Source organism: Podarcis melisellensis (genome assembly GCF_964234715.1).
Source record: "Podarcis melisellensis genome assembly, chromosome: 12".
NCBI classification, from domain to species: Eukaryota; Metazoa; Chordata; class Lepidosauria; order Squamata; family Lacertidae; genus Podarcis; species Podarcis melisellensis.
Window position 1 is genome coordinate 2663521 of NC_138544.1, and position 14802 is coordinate 2678322.

The 14802-nt window shown below is 40.6% G+C and overlaps 1 protein-coding gene across 7 annotated transcripts in view; it reads left to right on the plus strand.

Annotated features, from left to right (window-relative positions):
- Window positions 1-14802, plus strand: part of TPK1 (thiamin pyrophosphokinase 1) — a 251460-nt gene that overhangs the window by 197844 nt on the left and 38814 nt on the right. The window contains exon 8 of one of the 7 annotated variants that reach the window (XM_081931181.1): window positions 12997-13081. The exons of 5 other annotated variants lie outside the window; for them this stretch is intronic. In XM_081931181.1, the coding sequence (XP_081787307.1) occupies window positions 12997-13076 (80 nt within the window). In that variant the 3' untranslated portion in view covers window positions 13077-13081. Of the gene's footprint in view, window positions 1-397; window positions 1616-12996; window positions 13082-14802 lie in introns of those variants that run through there. One more of the 7 variants, XM_081931183.1, reaches the window with a different exon arrangement.

Genomic DNA, 14802 nt, shown 5'->3' on the forward strand with positions numbered 1-14802 from the left:
GCAGACAAGCAGCTTTCCAAAATATATAGTAAATTTTTTATTTATAAACCACCAACTCATAAGAAAAACGTGTTGGTACAATAAAATCATTAAAATCTACTTTAAAAAATGATGTCATAAAATACAGAGTAAATGGCCAACACTGAATCAAATGAATTCTTTAGAAAAGCTTGGCCAAACAATGAGGCTTTTCTAGACAAAATGTTACACCCACTAATGTTGGACTCCATCCTCACTTACTGTCTTGCTTAGAAACCTAATGAGAGTGGTATAGCGACCTCAGTTGCTCCTCTTGCTTCTTCCCCTCTTTTTTCCTCTCTGTTAAATAAATCCTGACAATCAGTTTTTTCCTATTCTGTTAAGTTTTCCACTGATTCTTTCCCCTAACTTCTTTTAGGAAACTGGGCTATTTTTGAGACTCATCTTTCCTCCCTCGTTTGCTGACTTGGAGAAAATTTCAGGGGGAAGTGATGCACTCCTTGTCTCTGTTCTGAGCATTGCAAGTCACTGAGGTTCATATTCAGAGCCAAGGAATTACAGAAGCTTGGGGACATCTTCAGTGAAAATGTCCCCTGAAGTTGGAAAGTATGAAAGCCACTCTGCCAGGAAATTGTTGGCTGGTAGAACCATGTGAGTGTTTGAATCCATGCAGCCCAAATTTATCTCATGGGGCTTCCTAAATAAAAAAATCAAATCCTCTATAATTTTATCCTTGCATTTGCTGCTTTTGACACATTACTAAACCTGCTGCAGATGCCCCTATTTTGAACAGAAACATAACTATGAAAATATAGTAGGGTTGCCATATTTAAAAAAGTAAAAACCAGGACACCAGAAAGTTGTTGAGCTTTTTATAGGAAGACCCCAAAATTGTTGAGCCTTTTTTAAGGAAACCACTGAAATTGTCAGACAAACCCCAAAGTTTTTTGATTGACTTGCCAAAAATCCAGGACAAAGTGCCACCTTTCGGAAATTCCCACCCCCATCCCAGATGTCAATTCCGCCTTTGAAATCCCGGTAATATCCGGAAAAATCCAGGTGTATGGCAGCCATAAATATAGTAAATGGGACCAGTTTGTCTGCGGGGAAATCTTCTGCCTCTGTTAGTCACCTTTCTGACAAGTTTCTTCCATGAAATATTATGGAAATCAACTCCTTTAGACAACTGCAGAAGCATGGCCTAACAGTGTTCATGAAGCCAGGCCAGTAAAAAAATTAGCCAGTGTAGAGATGCTCATTTGTCTTACTCTTGCAAATGCATTGCATTATTTTCATATTGAAAGACCCAAATCAAGCATAATAAATGGATGGTGTCTTGTTATTGAAACCTTTCCAAAAAACAGGTTGTCTAGAGCAATGGCTTGCTACTTCCCATTAATTTCTTCGGCTCTGAGCCATTCCACATCTCCCACTCTCCAGGGTCCACTGCTAGGTGTAAAATTATGAAATGGGCAGGATACATAAACTGTCAGTTTGCATTTCTTGGTGCAGAAAGTATTGATCTGATGTGTAGAGGTCTTTCCTATTCTAATTAATTCAAGAGTGTTCTGGAGGCTTCTCTGTGTGAAAGAAACAGGCAGGAGGTTCATGGTGTTTGGGTTATTCCTTCAGAGAAGCTGAGTCCTGTACAGCTGGTTTAAACTGGTTCTCTTATCTCTTCTGTCAAGGTCATGCTGACTATATAAGTAGGGCCAGAAGGAGTTTCACTTTCACTCTCCATCTCTCTTTCCTTCTGGTGTGGGGTTCTGTATATAGTATTAAGGTTAGACAGACCTACTATAAGTTACTGTAAGTTTAAGTTAACTCTGCTGCAACTGGATTTCTTATGGACTGCACCAGTCCTGAATGTATTGGATTTGTGACCATGATGTCATTTGCCTTCAGTAGCAGTAAAGCTCTGCTGGATGAAATATAATTGCCTCTGGTCTATTTTTTGAGAATCCTGCAACGTGTTTAAGTTTTTACTCTGCTAACAAATGTTGGAGTTCTGCTCTGGATCAATATTGAATAGAATTTCCATGACATAAACACGCCAACCTGCAAGAAAAAGCCATTTCTAGAGTCACAGCATTGTGAGTAGACATGTAAACATCCTTACTACACTGTGGCATTATTAATCATAATGTTTTATTGAGCCCTCTTTGGATCCATGACAAGAAACGAGAGAGGTCAAATATTAAATATGAAATTAAATTGTAGTTTAAAGGTAAAATATTTATTTGGCACTCATATGCAAATTGCTGATATGGTTGTTGTTGTCATATTTATATGTAGAAATAATCTTTGGGAGGCTAATACATTATAACAATTAAACATTTAATACAAAAAAATGATAATCAAGCAGAACAATAATAGCCTTTCCTCCCTATGAATTAAACAACCACGATACACATTATTCAGTTCTGTGATAGCATATCAAAAACTTTGGTTTCTCAGCCTCAGCCTAGGTCAATGAAGGAATCATTGGAAAAAAACCAGGTGCCACATTCCCTCTAGGAAGCGGTTGATTCCAAACTGACATGGTATGAGAAATAGCAGTATTTCACACTGAAATGCTGCTTCCATATTTTTTCCTTGAGTCTCGAAAGCATTAGGAATGGTGAAGCTGTAGCATTTATGATCCAATACAATGCAAGATTATTTACCGATTATGAAAAAAATATAATATTATTACTGTAAATTTGATTTCTTACCATTCCTTCACCAGAAGACCCTAAATCAGGTTGCAGTAATTTAAAATTCAATGTTAAAAACAGTTCAAACCAAACACACATATATGTTTCCTGACATTTTACAACAACCCTACTTTCCCACATTCTGGAGAGCCAGTATGCTGTAGCAGATTACATATCTGACTTGGATTGGGACCCCTGTGTTCAAATCCCCATGAAACACACTGCAGGAAAAGGCTGGGAGGAAGAAACAAGGATGTTTGCTTTAAGGAGTGCATCTCTCCAGGTACTCTGGCCTGAAGCACCTTCAGTATCGAAAGACAATCCTTACTTTATAGATGTAGGATTCCATATTCAGATATTGATTTATTCCATGCAACGTGGCTAAACTCAAGTTAAAATAATAAAATGCAGCGCCTACAGTTTACATCTTTATCAGGTTACAAGGGATACACCACAACAGCATTTAGTCATAGCATGTTTTCCTTGTAAACCAGAAGTGTAAAATCTGGCTTTGGGGGGAAACAAGGCTATTCTATCTAAATATGGAAATGTAGGTACATGACAGCTCCTAAATATTGCTTTTCAATACTGAATTTTCTTTTGGCTAGAACAGAGCAAATGACACTATAAATCTTAAGTGAAAGCCATTAATCTTCAGGGGGTTTTTCTACTCGTTTACACTAAGTCTGAGCTGAATATTCCCTTTTAAGAGACCATTCATTCATTAAAAATATTTCTTTTAACAAATATTCATCCACTGCGAAATGGGGCAGGGGGGTATTCTTCGTGGGGGAACTTGGCTGCTCACCGCAGCCCAGAGAACACCCTGCTGCTTTGGGAACAAGACAAATGAAAGCCCTCGTCTTCTTTCCCAAGATCACCCCCCGAGACTGATGCTCTTAATGATGTAGCATTGAAGGGTTCGCTGAGAGTGTCAGCAAGCCTATAGACAGAGGGGACCCAACAGAACCATTTTTGGCCCAGTGGACCAGATCTTTTCCCTGCCACCCCGTGAGCCAACCTTGAAAGTAGGCAGCACCACCCATGTGCCAGTCATCTGACACATCGAAGTTGGGTGAGGGAAGGCAGTTTGAAGAGCTTACTCAGCTCTTTGTGCAGCTTCGCAAACCCCTGACAACCAGCTGCGTATGAAAAGCGCTAGGCATGGGATTTGCAAAGCATTCTGTGTGGTGCTTGTCAAACACCTATCAATCACTCATTGGGAATCTGGGCACAAAGTGCTTTGCAAAGTGACTTTTCTTTATTGTGCTGTTACTTCTCTAGTTTTTAATTGAGAACAAGCACTCCACTATTTCAGGGTGGGTTCCTATAAAAATACGATTAAAAATCATACAGCATCTAGCACAGCACATTACAGTTGCTGCAACAGGGATAAAAACCATCAAGTAGGCTGCCAAAACCTTCAGCAATTTTCAAGTGGTCCCTTGTGGTGGTAGGAGTTTGGGAACCACTGTACTATTCTAATTTTTGGTCAGAAGTCACCAATCAAGCCTGCCAAACAAGTCTGGCAAACTTGCTTCACCTTTGGCAGGGGGCAGGTGAAGTGGTTCCCATTTGTCCTGCATTTCCTGACATTTGTCAATGGAACTAGATCAGGGGTGCCCAAACATCTTTTCAAAGAGGGCCAGATTTGATGAAGTGAACAGGCATGAGGGCCGACCAGAGTTGTTGACCTTTTTTAGGATTGAAGCTGTTGAGCTTTGAGCCACAGGGGCCAGATTAAACCAACTGGCAGGCCAAATTTGGCCGCCAAAACAGAGTTTGGACGTGCATGAACTAGATAGTCTTTGGGGGTCACCACATTTTTGTCACCTACACAGTGGCACAGTTGTGAATGACTGCACAGCCTGACACTGAGAGTTTCGTACAGGGGTGAGGATTTGCTTTTCTCTTGGTTTGGAAAGGCTTTCTTGCTGCAGAGCATGTCCCTTTGGGAGGGGTGGAGAAGTGCATTAGAGGGTAAAAGCAGCCCAGTTCAGCTTAAGAAGTGGACAAAGGCATTTGCATGCACACATCCTCTCCGTGAGCAGCATGCACAGTCCTTTGACGCCCTTCCCTTAAAGGAGGAGGAGGAGGAAGAGGAGGAGGATGGAAAGGTCATCTGAACTCTGGAGGAAGATTTGGGAAGGCATCCAGGAACTAGTGCAGTGGCCTCGATCGGCCTCGGTCTGATCCAGAAGGTCCCCTCTTGCATTATGTGGTATCTCTCCTGATTGGCTTTCTGCTCAAGGGCTCTGTTTGTGAGGCAATTTTCTAATCAGCTGCATGAACATTCATCAAAGGGAAGGCTTCTAATTTGGAAGCAGAACAGCTGGAAATCAGGCACATAAGGAATGTTGATAAAGCTGATATTTGAAAAGAAGCAGAAGTTTGACAGAGGGGGAAAAATCTGATATTCATTGTACAAAGTAAAGGTACGTTGTCAAAAAATGCTATTCACGCATTATTTATCAAAAGGTTTTTCCACATCTTGATTATGCCCTTATTATCACATTGTAGTCCCTAATCAAACGCTGATTTCTGAATGTGAGTGAGTCAGTTGTCCTTTTATTCCATAGTTAACAGCTCTGAAATTTGCTAGCAATTACCTTCAAATTAAAAACTCCTGTTTGCAAAGTATTGCTCTATTTGTAATCATCATTCTATTTCACAGCAATCATAAATTAAATTATCTGGTATTCCAGATAGACACCACAAATCCTTACCATTCCCCCCTACATTTTCAGATAAGGTTCCGCGCCCCCCCCCCCAAGTTTAAATCTTAGGAGAGAGTTATGCATGTTTTTGGTATAGTTTCGTTGTAATGTAGGGTGGATCTACACATGGGGGAAGCTATAAATAAGTCAGAAATTAAATAATTGTATCAAAAGAAAAATGCTTTGGAAAAACGCAAATACATTTTTTTTGCTCTCCAGTGCCATCTGGTGTTGCATGTTTATAACACTTTCAAAATGCTGTTTTTCTACTAACGTAAAAATTATATGGAGGTAATAGATCTGCTGGCAGTGACATTAAGGGCAAAGGGAAACCAGAAGGGACGCCCTATGACCCACATCAAATCTGGGCATCCCCTAAGTGGTTCCCATTGGATGAGTATGGCCCTGGCCCCCATCTGGACATTGGACAGGAGACACTCTTCTTGGATCCTTTTAATGGGATACCCTTACCCATGGAGGGGCAGGCAGAGGCTACAACCTCTCCTCCAATCAATATCTAAGTTTACCCAATGCCTATCTGCCTTTCAAAGGTGTGAAAACTGCTATGAGGTAGGTGAAAGCCAGCTGGCTGGTGCCAATTTGCCAGGTGTAAAAATTCCTGCCCAGCCCTGAAATATGGCGGCATTGCAAACCGTCCACGAAAGCCCTAAGCTAAGGGAGGGAGGGTGGGAGAACCAGTGTGGCGAAAAGAGGCTGAGTGGCCAGGCAGGCCTGGAATTTATCCTTGCCCTGGGCACGGGACCCAGCTCTGCCATTGGACAGTTGGTCCTGCGCCCAGGGGAACGCCTTCAAAGTCCTGCCGCCATTGGCCAATTTGGCAGCAGGCAGACAATCTGTCCTGCCCGTGGCCCCCCTGCAAAGCCACCCACCAAAGAAGGCAAAGAGACTTGCCAAAGATTTCTCATACCTTCTGGTTAGGGAAAGGCTGCTCCTAGTTTTCTACTGTTGACTCACTTACTGTCTTGCTGCAACTGTACAGAAAATTAGCATGCCCATCACAAGATAAACAATAAGGTAGTTCTTGGGTTCGCTTGGTCTTTCATGTAAAATGGCCATGTAGAAAATAGTTCTGCCTTCCATTTTCTTTATATCCATGGCTTCATTATAATCAGACTTCTCAACTTCTCCAAAGAACGGCCAAAAACTGCTTTTGTGTAGTGACTTCCAAGTTTGTGCCAAGCACAATAATCTGTTCATAAAAAGGCCTCTCTCTCTTTCTGTCTCTTGGATGTTGTCATGGATGCTTTAGCTGAGATTCCTGCATTGCAGGGGGTTGGACTAGATGACCCTTGGGGTTCCTTGCAACTCTGCCTTCTATGATTTTATTATTCTTTCTCTTTCATTTTATTTTAGAAAAATTCTGTGCAGCACCACTACATGCCTGGTATTAACAATAGGCAATTAGTGATGAAATCACCAATTACTGGTAGCTTTCCAGTGTTGTTTTCAGAAGCTTAATACTGTGAAATGATCTGTGATTTTGAGTGAGCATTCTTTACATATTGTGTTAGATGCTCTGTTTAGATTAGTTTTCACTGCCTATAAGACTTCTGGGGAAGAAAACGCCATAGTTTGACATACACTGCCATCTACAGAAAAAGCTGTGCAGGCCGTATAGTATGTCTGCTACTTTTACTACACTACAAGTGACATCTGTGGTCACAGTGTGTGATGAACCTGCACAGTCAGAACATTTATCAGCTGCATCGTCATGGTCAATAAATGCTAAATTAGAATCTATAAAGTGTGTTTGTCAGTGTACCCATGCACACTGTGGAGCTATTTCTATACTGTTGGGAACCAGAATGAAAATCATTAATTGTTTCAGTGCACCCCGAGGCCTGACCTTACAGCTGTAATGATGTGTTTAATTGTAAACGTATCCCCTTTATGGAGGAAGGTCTGGCTATGCTGCCTGCATCGCTTAGGGCCAACATCATTCCTGAGCAGCTAGGAGCAGGGTTTCATGGAGGGGTGCTTTCCATCTTGGGCGTGCTGGCAGGGGAGGGAACGGTAGAGGGCAAGTCTGGCAGGGAAAGCTTGCTTCAGTCTATAGAGAAGCTTCTTTACTGCAGTGATATCCCACTTTCCTCAAGGAGCTCAAGGCAGCATCCATGGTCTCTTCCCCCATCCCCCTAATTTTCTTCTGAGTACAATCCTGTGAGGTAGTTATGCTGAGAAATAAATGACTGATCCAAGGTCACTCAGTGAGCTTCACGGCTGAGTGAAGGTTTGAACCTGGGGGGCCACAGTACTCAAACTCAGGAGTTCCCCAAATGGACCACCAGCAGTCCCAAAGCTCCATTCAGTTGGTCCACAGTGTTGGGATTTCTGGCAGTGCATCCATCACATTAAATATTCATGTTGATGTTAATTGTATTTTATTGCTTGTTTTATTTTTATATTGTAATTATAAAAAATGCAATATATAAGAAATCAAAGAAGCAATAAAAAGACAATTAAAATAAAAAAAGCATCCAGCACAGCACATTACAATTGGTACAACAGGCAGAAAAATAACTAAGTGGCCTGCTAAGACTCAACAATTTTCAAGTGGTCCACGGGGGGGGGGGCAGGAGCTTGGGGGCCTCTGCTCTGACTGCTACATCACTAAGCCCACCATCACAGATCCTTGCCTTGAAAGGTCTGCGTACCTCTTCAGTGACATTTTTTGCAGCTCTACAATTTAAAACCCACATTTTCTTTCTTTGGGTAAATTGCATCTGAAGAGCTTCCAAATCCCCCCTTTTCTTTGGTTTTTATTTCCTAATCAGTGGTGTTGGGCAGTTGGGATTAACAATATATACTTTGTAGGAGCTCATTTGCATATTATCCAAATAGGCTGTGTACAGATTGAGCTGCTAGATTACTATAGAACTCTCTCTCAGCTATTCTGAATAACTGTGATAACTTTAAAACATCAGTTATTGTTATGTATAGAAGTTTGGGTATTTTCTCTGTTTTTAAAGCACCAGGATGCCTAAACATCTGGCCCTAGCTCCAAAGTTGGTGGGCAGCAGGGCAGTAGTAGGCTGTTTTCCGGAGACACTGATGCAGGACCCCAAGATTCTCTTGCCCTTCCCACCTCCAAGTTTATTCAGTGGCACTGGCTAATACGAAGCTCCTGAATATAGTGCATTTTCCTTTGATATAGACAACTTGTTGGTGAATGAAGCCCATAGGCTTCTGTCTTTGCCAGCTGACTGCCAATATTTGGTCTTTCTGCCCACACTGAGCTGCTGAGAAGATATTGGCAATATTGGTAGTTCCAGTTAAAATGGATTGATGATGATGAGTTGTCTTTTTGTTGCTGAGTCTGTGTTTTTGTGATATTCTTAATCAAAATTAAACCTGAAAGGGGATACAATTAAGTACGAAGTGCAGCAGTGTTTTAGGATAATTACGTTGTGGTAATCACCAGCATTTTCATTTTTTATTAAAGTAGTTTGGAACTACTTAAGCATGGCAGTTCCTGTAGCCTGAGATGAGATAAATGGATGCAAATGGGAATTGTAACTGATGAGTGATGGATGATGGCTCTATATGTTTGATACTGCAGACCCTTGTAAATGATTCCTTCCCCATGGAGGACAGAAACCTGTAGGCAACAAGTGGAATGTGAAGCACAATCCCTTTAACAGCATACAGGGTATGGAATGCAGCCTGGGAATATTCTCAGGGAGAATCACGATTAATTGAAGTCAAGGTGTTCGGTACCACATCACATCAAGATAAATGTTCAACCCCTGAGGAGTTTGGAAATCAGGCGACTTTTGAAAATTCAGGACAGAGAGGTTATTAAACTGCTGAATTTAATAACCTTTATGTACTTAGCGTCTGATAGTCATCTTACCTGTATATCTGGAATATCTGCCTAGTGCAGAGAGAAGGAGAACTTAAGATTCACAGGATATATTCAGGTCATTCCACAATCAATGCAAAAAACAAGGGTTTTGTCACACACCATCTCAGATTTTGATGAAACTTGGTGTACACTTATGGTTGAAAGAAAACCCCTTGAATTTTCCCCCTCTATCTCAAGTGGTTTTAATTTTATAGCGCTTTGAAGTTTCATTAAATCTGTGTTGTTTATCCCTCTAGAGACGCTCGGCACAAGATACCCTTGTGTACATTTTATTTTTTCCCTCCATAACCAATGATCAGATCTCTTTGAAATTTTACACAGAGCTCAATAAAATGATGAGGATTTCAGAAAAAAATACACCAGCACTCAAAAGATTTTATAAATCCCTAAAAAAAATTATAAATGCACTTGTAGCCTAGTTTTTTTGGTGGAAAAACGTGTGAGCATGATGTAACCAAAAGTTTTTGATGTTGAAAATTATTGCAAAGACATGCTCTTTCTCAACAAAGAATTAAATTTGTGGTTGAAAGTTTTATGGTTTTTGGACATCATAGAGGGGAAATGGCTACTAGGTAGCCATTTTGTACAATTTTCCTACAATCCACAGCTGTAATAGAAAAAAAATAATGAAACAAAGTTGTTCATCTTAAAAATTAAAATAATATTGGTTATTTTAGGGGGGTTTTCAAAAGTTCAGACTTGTTTTAATTTTGGAATATTTGAATTTGAAGTTATGAAAATTGGCTATGGGGAATAAAAAGAAAAGAAAAAAGAATTTACAGTCAGTAGAACATTAAATGCTGACATGTAAGGAAATAAGACCTAGCAAGAAATATATTCCCCCCAAAATAAAAATTGAGTGTTATATACATCAAATTAGGCTTAAATTATTAAAAAATAATTATTCATTTCAGAAATATTAAAAATATTAGACATTTTAAAAGTGAGGAGGCTGCTGTTTTACTCAGGTCCTTCCTATGCTGACTTCCTATAGGCATCTGGTTGGCCAGACAGGGTGCTGGTATGGTGGGTTTTCTTAAGTTTTGTGTTCTGATAAAAAAATATTAAAGAGATGAGTAACAACTTTAAAAAACAATTAAAGTCTTGTTAATAAAGAACAGTAGAATATCTTAAAGCACAAGAACCAAATGCAGTAAACCCAAATTCTGCAACATTCAAAGATCAGCATTAAACATGAATAGCCCTCCTTAATATAAGTGCTGGTGTGTGTTAACACAACACAGTGTCAGAGGCATAGCAAGGCTCCTTTGCACCCTTGGCAAGGAGACGTATTGGTGTACCTGGAGCTGGGAGAGACCAGAAACTCGGAAAGTTTGTTTTTCATCACCTTTTGTGCTCCGCCAGTGACTTCCTCCGTGGTCACTGAGTGTTAGGGACTGGACTGAAGAGGAGGAGGAGTGGTGGAGGTCGTGTCCCCCCTCCCACTTTTGTCTGTAGCTTCCAGGGAAGAGGACGGCAGTCTCAAATTACAGCAGGGCTTGGAGGAAGATGACAGCTCAGAGACGGGAGAACAGCAGAGTTATGCGGTGTTAGGGGGAGGAGGAGGGGAGACAGAGCAGCCAGCTGACACATCACTGGGCAGCATAACCGACCCCCCTTCTCCCAAAACACACCGTTTGTTAAGGGTGCAAGAACAAAGGGCACAACGACAGTTGGCCATGGGCAGATGCCGTAGAAGCAGGGGTAGTTGTTGTTAGAAGGGAAGGGGGGAGCTCAGTGCGAGCATCTCTGTCATGGAGGAATGATTGGATTCCTTTGTCTTTCACTGTGATGATGGAATAAATCATAAGTAAGACCTTTCTTGTTTCCTCCCTGACTCTTGGTGCCATCGGGGGGATGGAGAGGATTCTTCAAGCCTGACACTGGGGTCTGCTCTGCTCTGCTCCACATCCCCTCCTCTGCCTGCCTGCCTGCCTCTGCCCACTGTTTTCCCTTCTGCCTCCTTCCTCATCCTGCAACTCCAGCCTGCTCTCTCAGTCTTTCTTCCCTCTGAGCCCTGCTGCCCCCCCCCCTTTAGAGCCTGGGAGTCTTCCCCGGCTGCCCAGAGCAGTGGAGGAGTGGCCCAAGGAGCGTGTGGACAGGGGGGCAGGGTCCTAGCCACTCTGGGGCAGAGTGGAGGTGCACATTTTTTGCGCCACCCTGGACCTGCACAGTGGACAGAATGTTACACATGGCCCCAAAATGATCCAGGTTTGATCTCTCACTGACCATTTGTGCCACATTATCTGGGACAGTTTAAAAAAAATGATTCAAATTTTAAATTTACCCTTGTGCATGAGCCAGTAATCTTGGTTTTGCTTGAATTACTCACACACCAGAGCTGACACTTGCAAGACCTGTAAGGAAACTAGCCTGCCACACTAAAATCTATTTGAGTGAAATATTCTGTTCTTTGAACTGCTTAGGAGAAATCCAGCTAAATTACAAAAACCGATGATACACAGAAAAAGAAAAAGACAGGCATACAGTGAAAATGCTGTGGACATTGGGAAAGCACTATGAAATGTGAAGATGAGAAAATGCTTGTGAGCTTCCCCTGCCCCTTGTTGGTTATCTAATAAACCCTTTAGCAGTGAATATTAGCAAATAGTGTTCATGTATAATACAGATTGCATTCAAGCTGACTGAAAGCTTATTGGAATTTCACATTTTTATATTTGTGTATTCAACGTAACCGTTCCATATTTGCCTAGAAAGCTTTCATGGACAGAACGTGGCTGAAAGAAAGCACACAAATCAGGGTGAAAACAATTTTTTGCTTCAAAATCTTTTAATATGCTACATTGCTGCAGAACAGGAACCTGAACTTTCTTTTTCACATTTTCACTGTGGCCTTGAAGACAGGAATGGGGAAGCTTGTTTAATGTGCTTCTTGGTTCCTGGTTTTGTATTTCCACAAGGTTGAGCTTTTCCACACATGCAGCAGGAAGCTCAGGGTTGCCACTGAAACAGGAAGGAAGCACCGTCAGTCTTATTTCTCTGATTATTGTACCCATATAATTTGAATGCTTGTGGATGTGTTTTCTGCATTCACACTTTGTATTTTTAGCTGTTAAACTGCTCTTCTTTAAGGTGCTACGAGACTCTTTGTTGCTGCTGAAACAAGGTGCATTGAAAAGTGTTAACTTGGCAAATCAGTATATTTCTAGTCCCATTTGCTTAGTCAAAATATGTTCAACAGATGGCTTCTAAATTTGAAGGAGGAGGACTATTTCGGTATTTTCTATTTGATATGGTGTAGTACTGAAATTATTTTTAAATGAAACAAGGAAAGTTCTCCAGTCTCCTTATTAATACTAATTGCAAATGTGCCATTTTTCTATAATACAGGCTCAGGTTAACTGCACATTTTAACTAAAGATTGGTTTACATTCTGATTTCATGCAGTTTTCCATTTTTTTGGATAAGCACCTTTTAAAGTCACCTTTGCACTTTGCCCTTCCAGCTGCCCTAACAAAAAGAATGGGTTTCCCTCCCTCCTGTTTGAATCCAGAGAAAGAAATACAAAGAATGGATGCAAAATCAGAAGATGCAGTGTAGATGCATGCAGTGTGAGAGAAATTTCTGTTTGTGGTTCTCCGGAATTGTCTCCGTGTTTGGCTCTGTGTTCCTATTTTATACTGTCATTTTGTGAAATTGGTAGCTCATGAAGTCTGAACGACTCATCTTACGTTATATCTTCTGGCACTTCCAACACCATCGCCTCACCCTCAATTCTGTTTCTTAGAGTGCTTAGAAAGGGTGTGGAGAGAATCTCTAGATTCCCAGCTTTCATGAAAAGAGTAAGTTCCTAGAAATTATAGAACAAATGATATGAAGCAAGGTTTGCAGATACTGTTCTCTCCCAGGCTAGATCTACACAGCTATACAGTATAAAAAAATTGCTCTAAAAACAGTATGGAAAAAAAGTTGTAAAACTCACAATGGAAAAGTGGGTTGCTATTACAGCTCTACAACGCCATCTGGTGTCACATTTTTATAACACATTTATAACATTGTTATTTGATTAATGCAGCTGAGTCCCTACTTGGTTGTTTGAGAAACAATTGTAGGTGAGCCCAAAATCTAAAAATTCAACAGACTACCATAAAGGTGCCTGGTTTTGCTTCAGTAAGTTTTTCCTGAAGAGCAAAGTTCCAGACACTATTCCACCAGTTTGTAATACCAAAACCAGAATGTGTTTTGTGCATCAAATTATAGTCTTGCTTTTTGAGGGGTAGAGTTTTTTCCACCTTTGGCAGCCTGGTGTTGGTTCACCCCATCCTCTGCTTGTTGTTGCTGTTGGGTGTGTTTCTCTCTTATTGACTTCTTGGGCGTCGGCATTCAGAAATACGGCATACTCCACTTCCAGCCTGAAGTGTTACCATCCAGAGTTCTAGCAAGTTAGGCTACTGCTTCACCCATGTGGGCCACCTCTCATTAGCAGTACTTTTCCCATGTAGAGGGGGAACTCTGCTACCAGGAGTGTCCTCTAACTCTTGGTTAGTTGTTGCATGTTTAACTACCCATTTAATGTTGTCTGCTCTTTGCATACATCTGGGCTCACTGTTTTGGCAAATTCAGGTGCCATTAATCTCTCCTTAATTAAAAAAAAAATGTTAAAGTTTTGTTCCAAACATACTAGACAATGTAACATTTTTGTGGAGAAAAACTATTTGTTAATGAAGTGTGCTCTGTAATTAAACATCACAACTTTGCTTTATTTGTACTTAATAGGTATAATAGTGTTTGCCTATTGCTTTTTGTGGGAGCATCGGGCGTTTAATTAGTCTTTATAAACTGTGTTGAGGTCCCAGCACCACAACCAGCAACAGTTCCTGTTAGCATTTTATTAATCAGTGCTGGGTATGGGCTTTGACATTTGCATTGCTTCAGAATAGTCTTCTGTAGTTCTTTTAGAACACATCTTTTTTCCTCGCAAACTTTATTGGCTTTAATTTGTCTTCCTAGCTCTCTGAGTTTAGTTTTGCTTTTTTTCTCATTAATATGATTTGCATTTTGGAAAGCTAAAAGCTTTGGCTTTTAGAATAATTTTAATGTGTGCTAAGTATCTTGTGCATTAAATGTCTCCTGGTTATGCAAGGTAAAGAAATAAACCTAAACCATTAGAACTCTCCATCAAATCCTGAACAGGAAGGAATAATTTCTTTCGCTTTCTTGACGACAAATGTGGGGCTTAAAATATAGCAGGGAATTGTATTTCTGTTCACTTTTGTGAACTGTGTTGAGGGCTGTTTGGCTGAAAAGGTGGCATAGAAATAATCTATAACATAGCATATTACATTGCAATATATTCAGCATTTGCCAATTCCTTTGTTTATTCCTCCCTTTTGATAACAAATGCAGGAGTTGAGCTGCAGTTCTTGAGATCTTAACATTGAATGGGCTATCTTATTACAAACAAACAGAATGCAAAATGGGGTAATTAAAGGGCTCACTTCTTCTGCAAAACCAATACCACAATACCAAAATGCCACTTCTGTCTTCAGGATTTGCATCCATC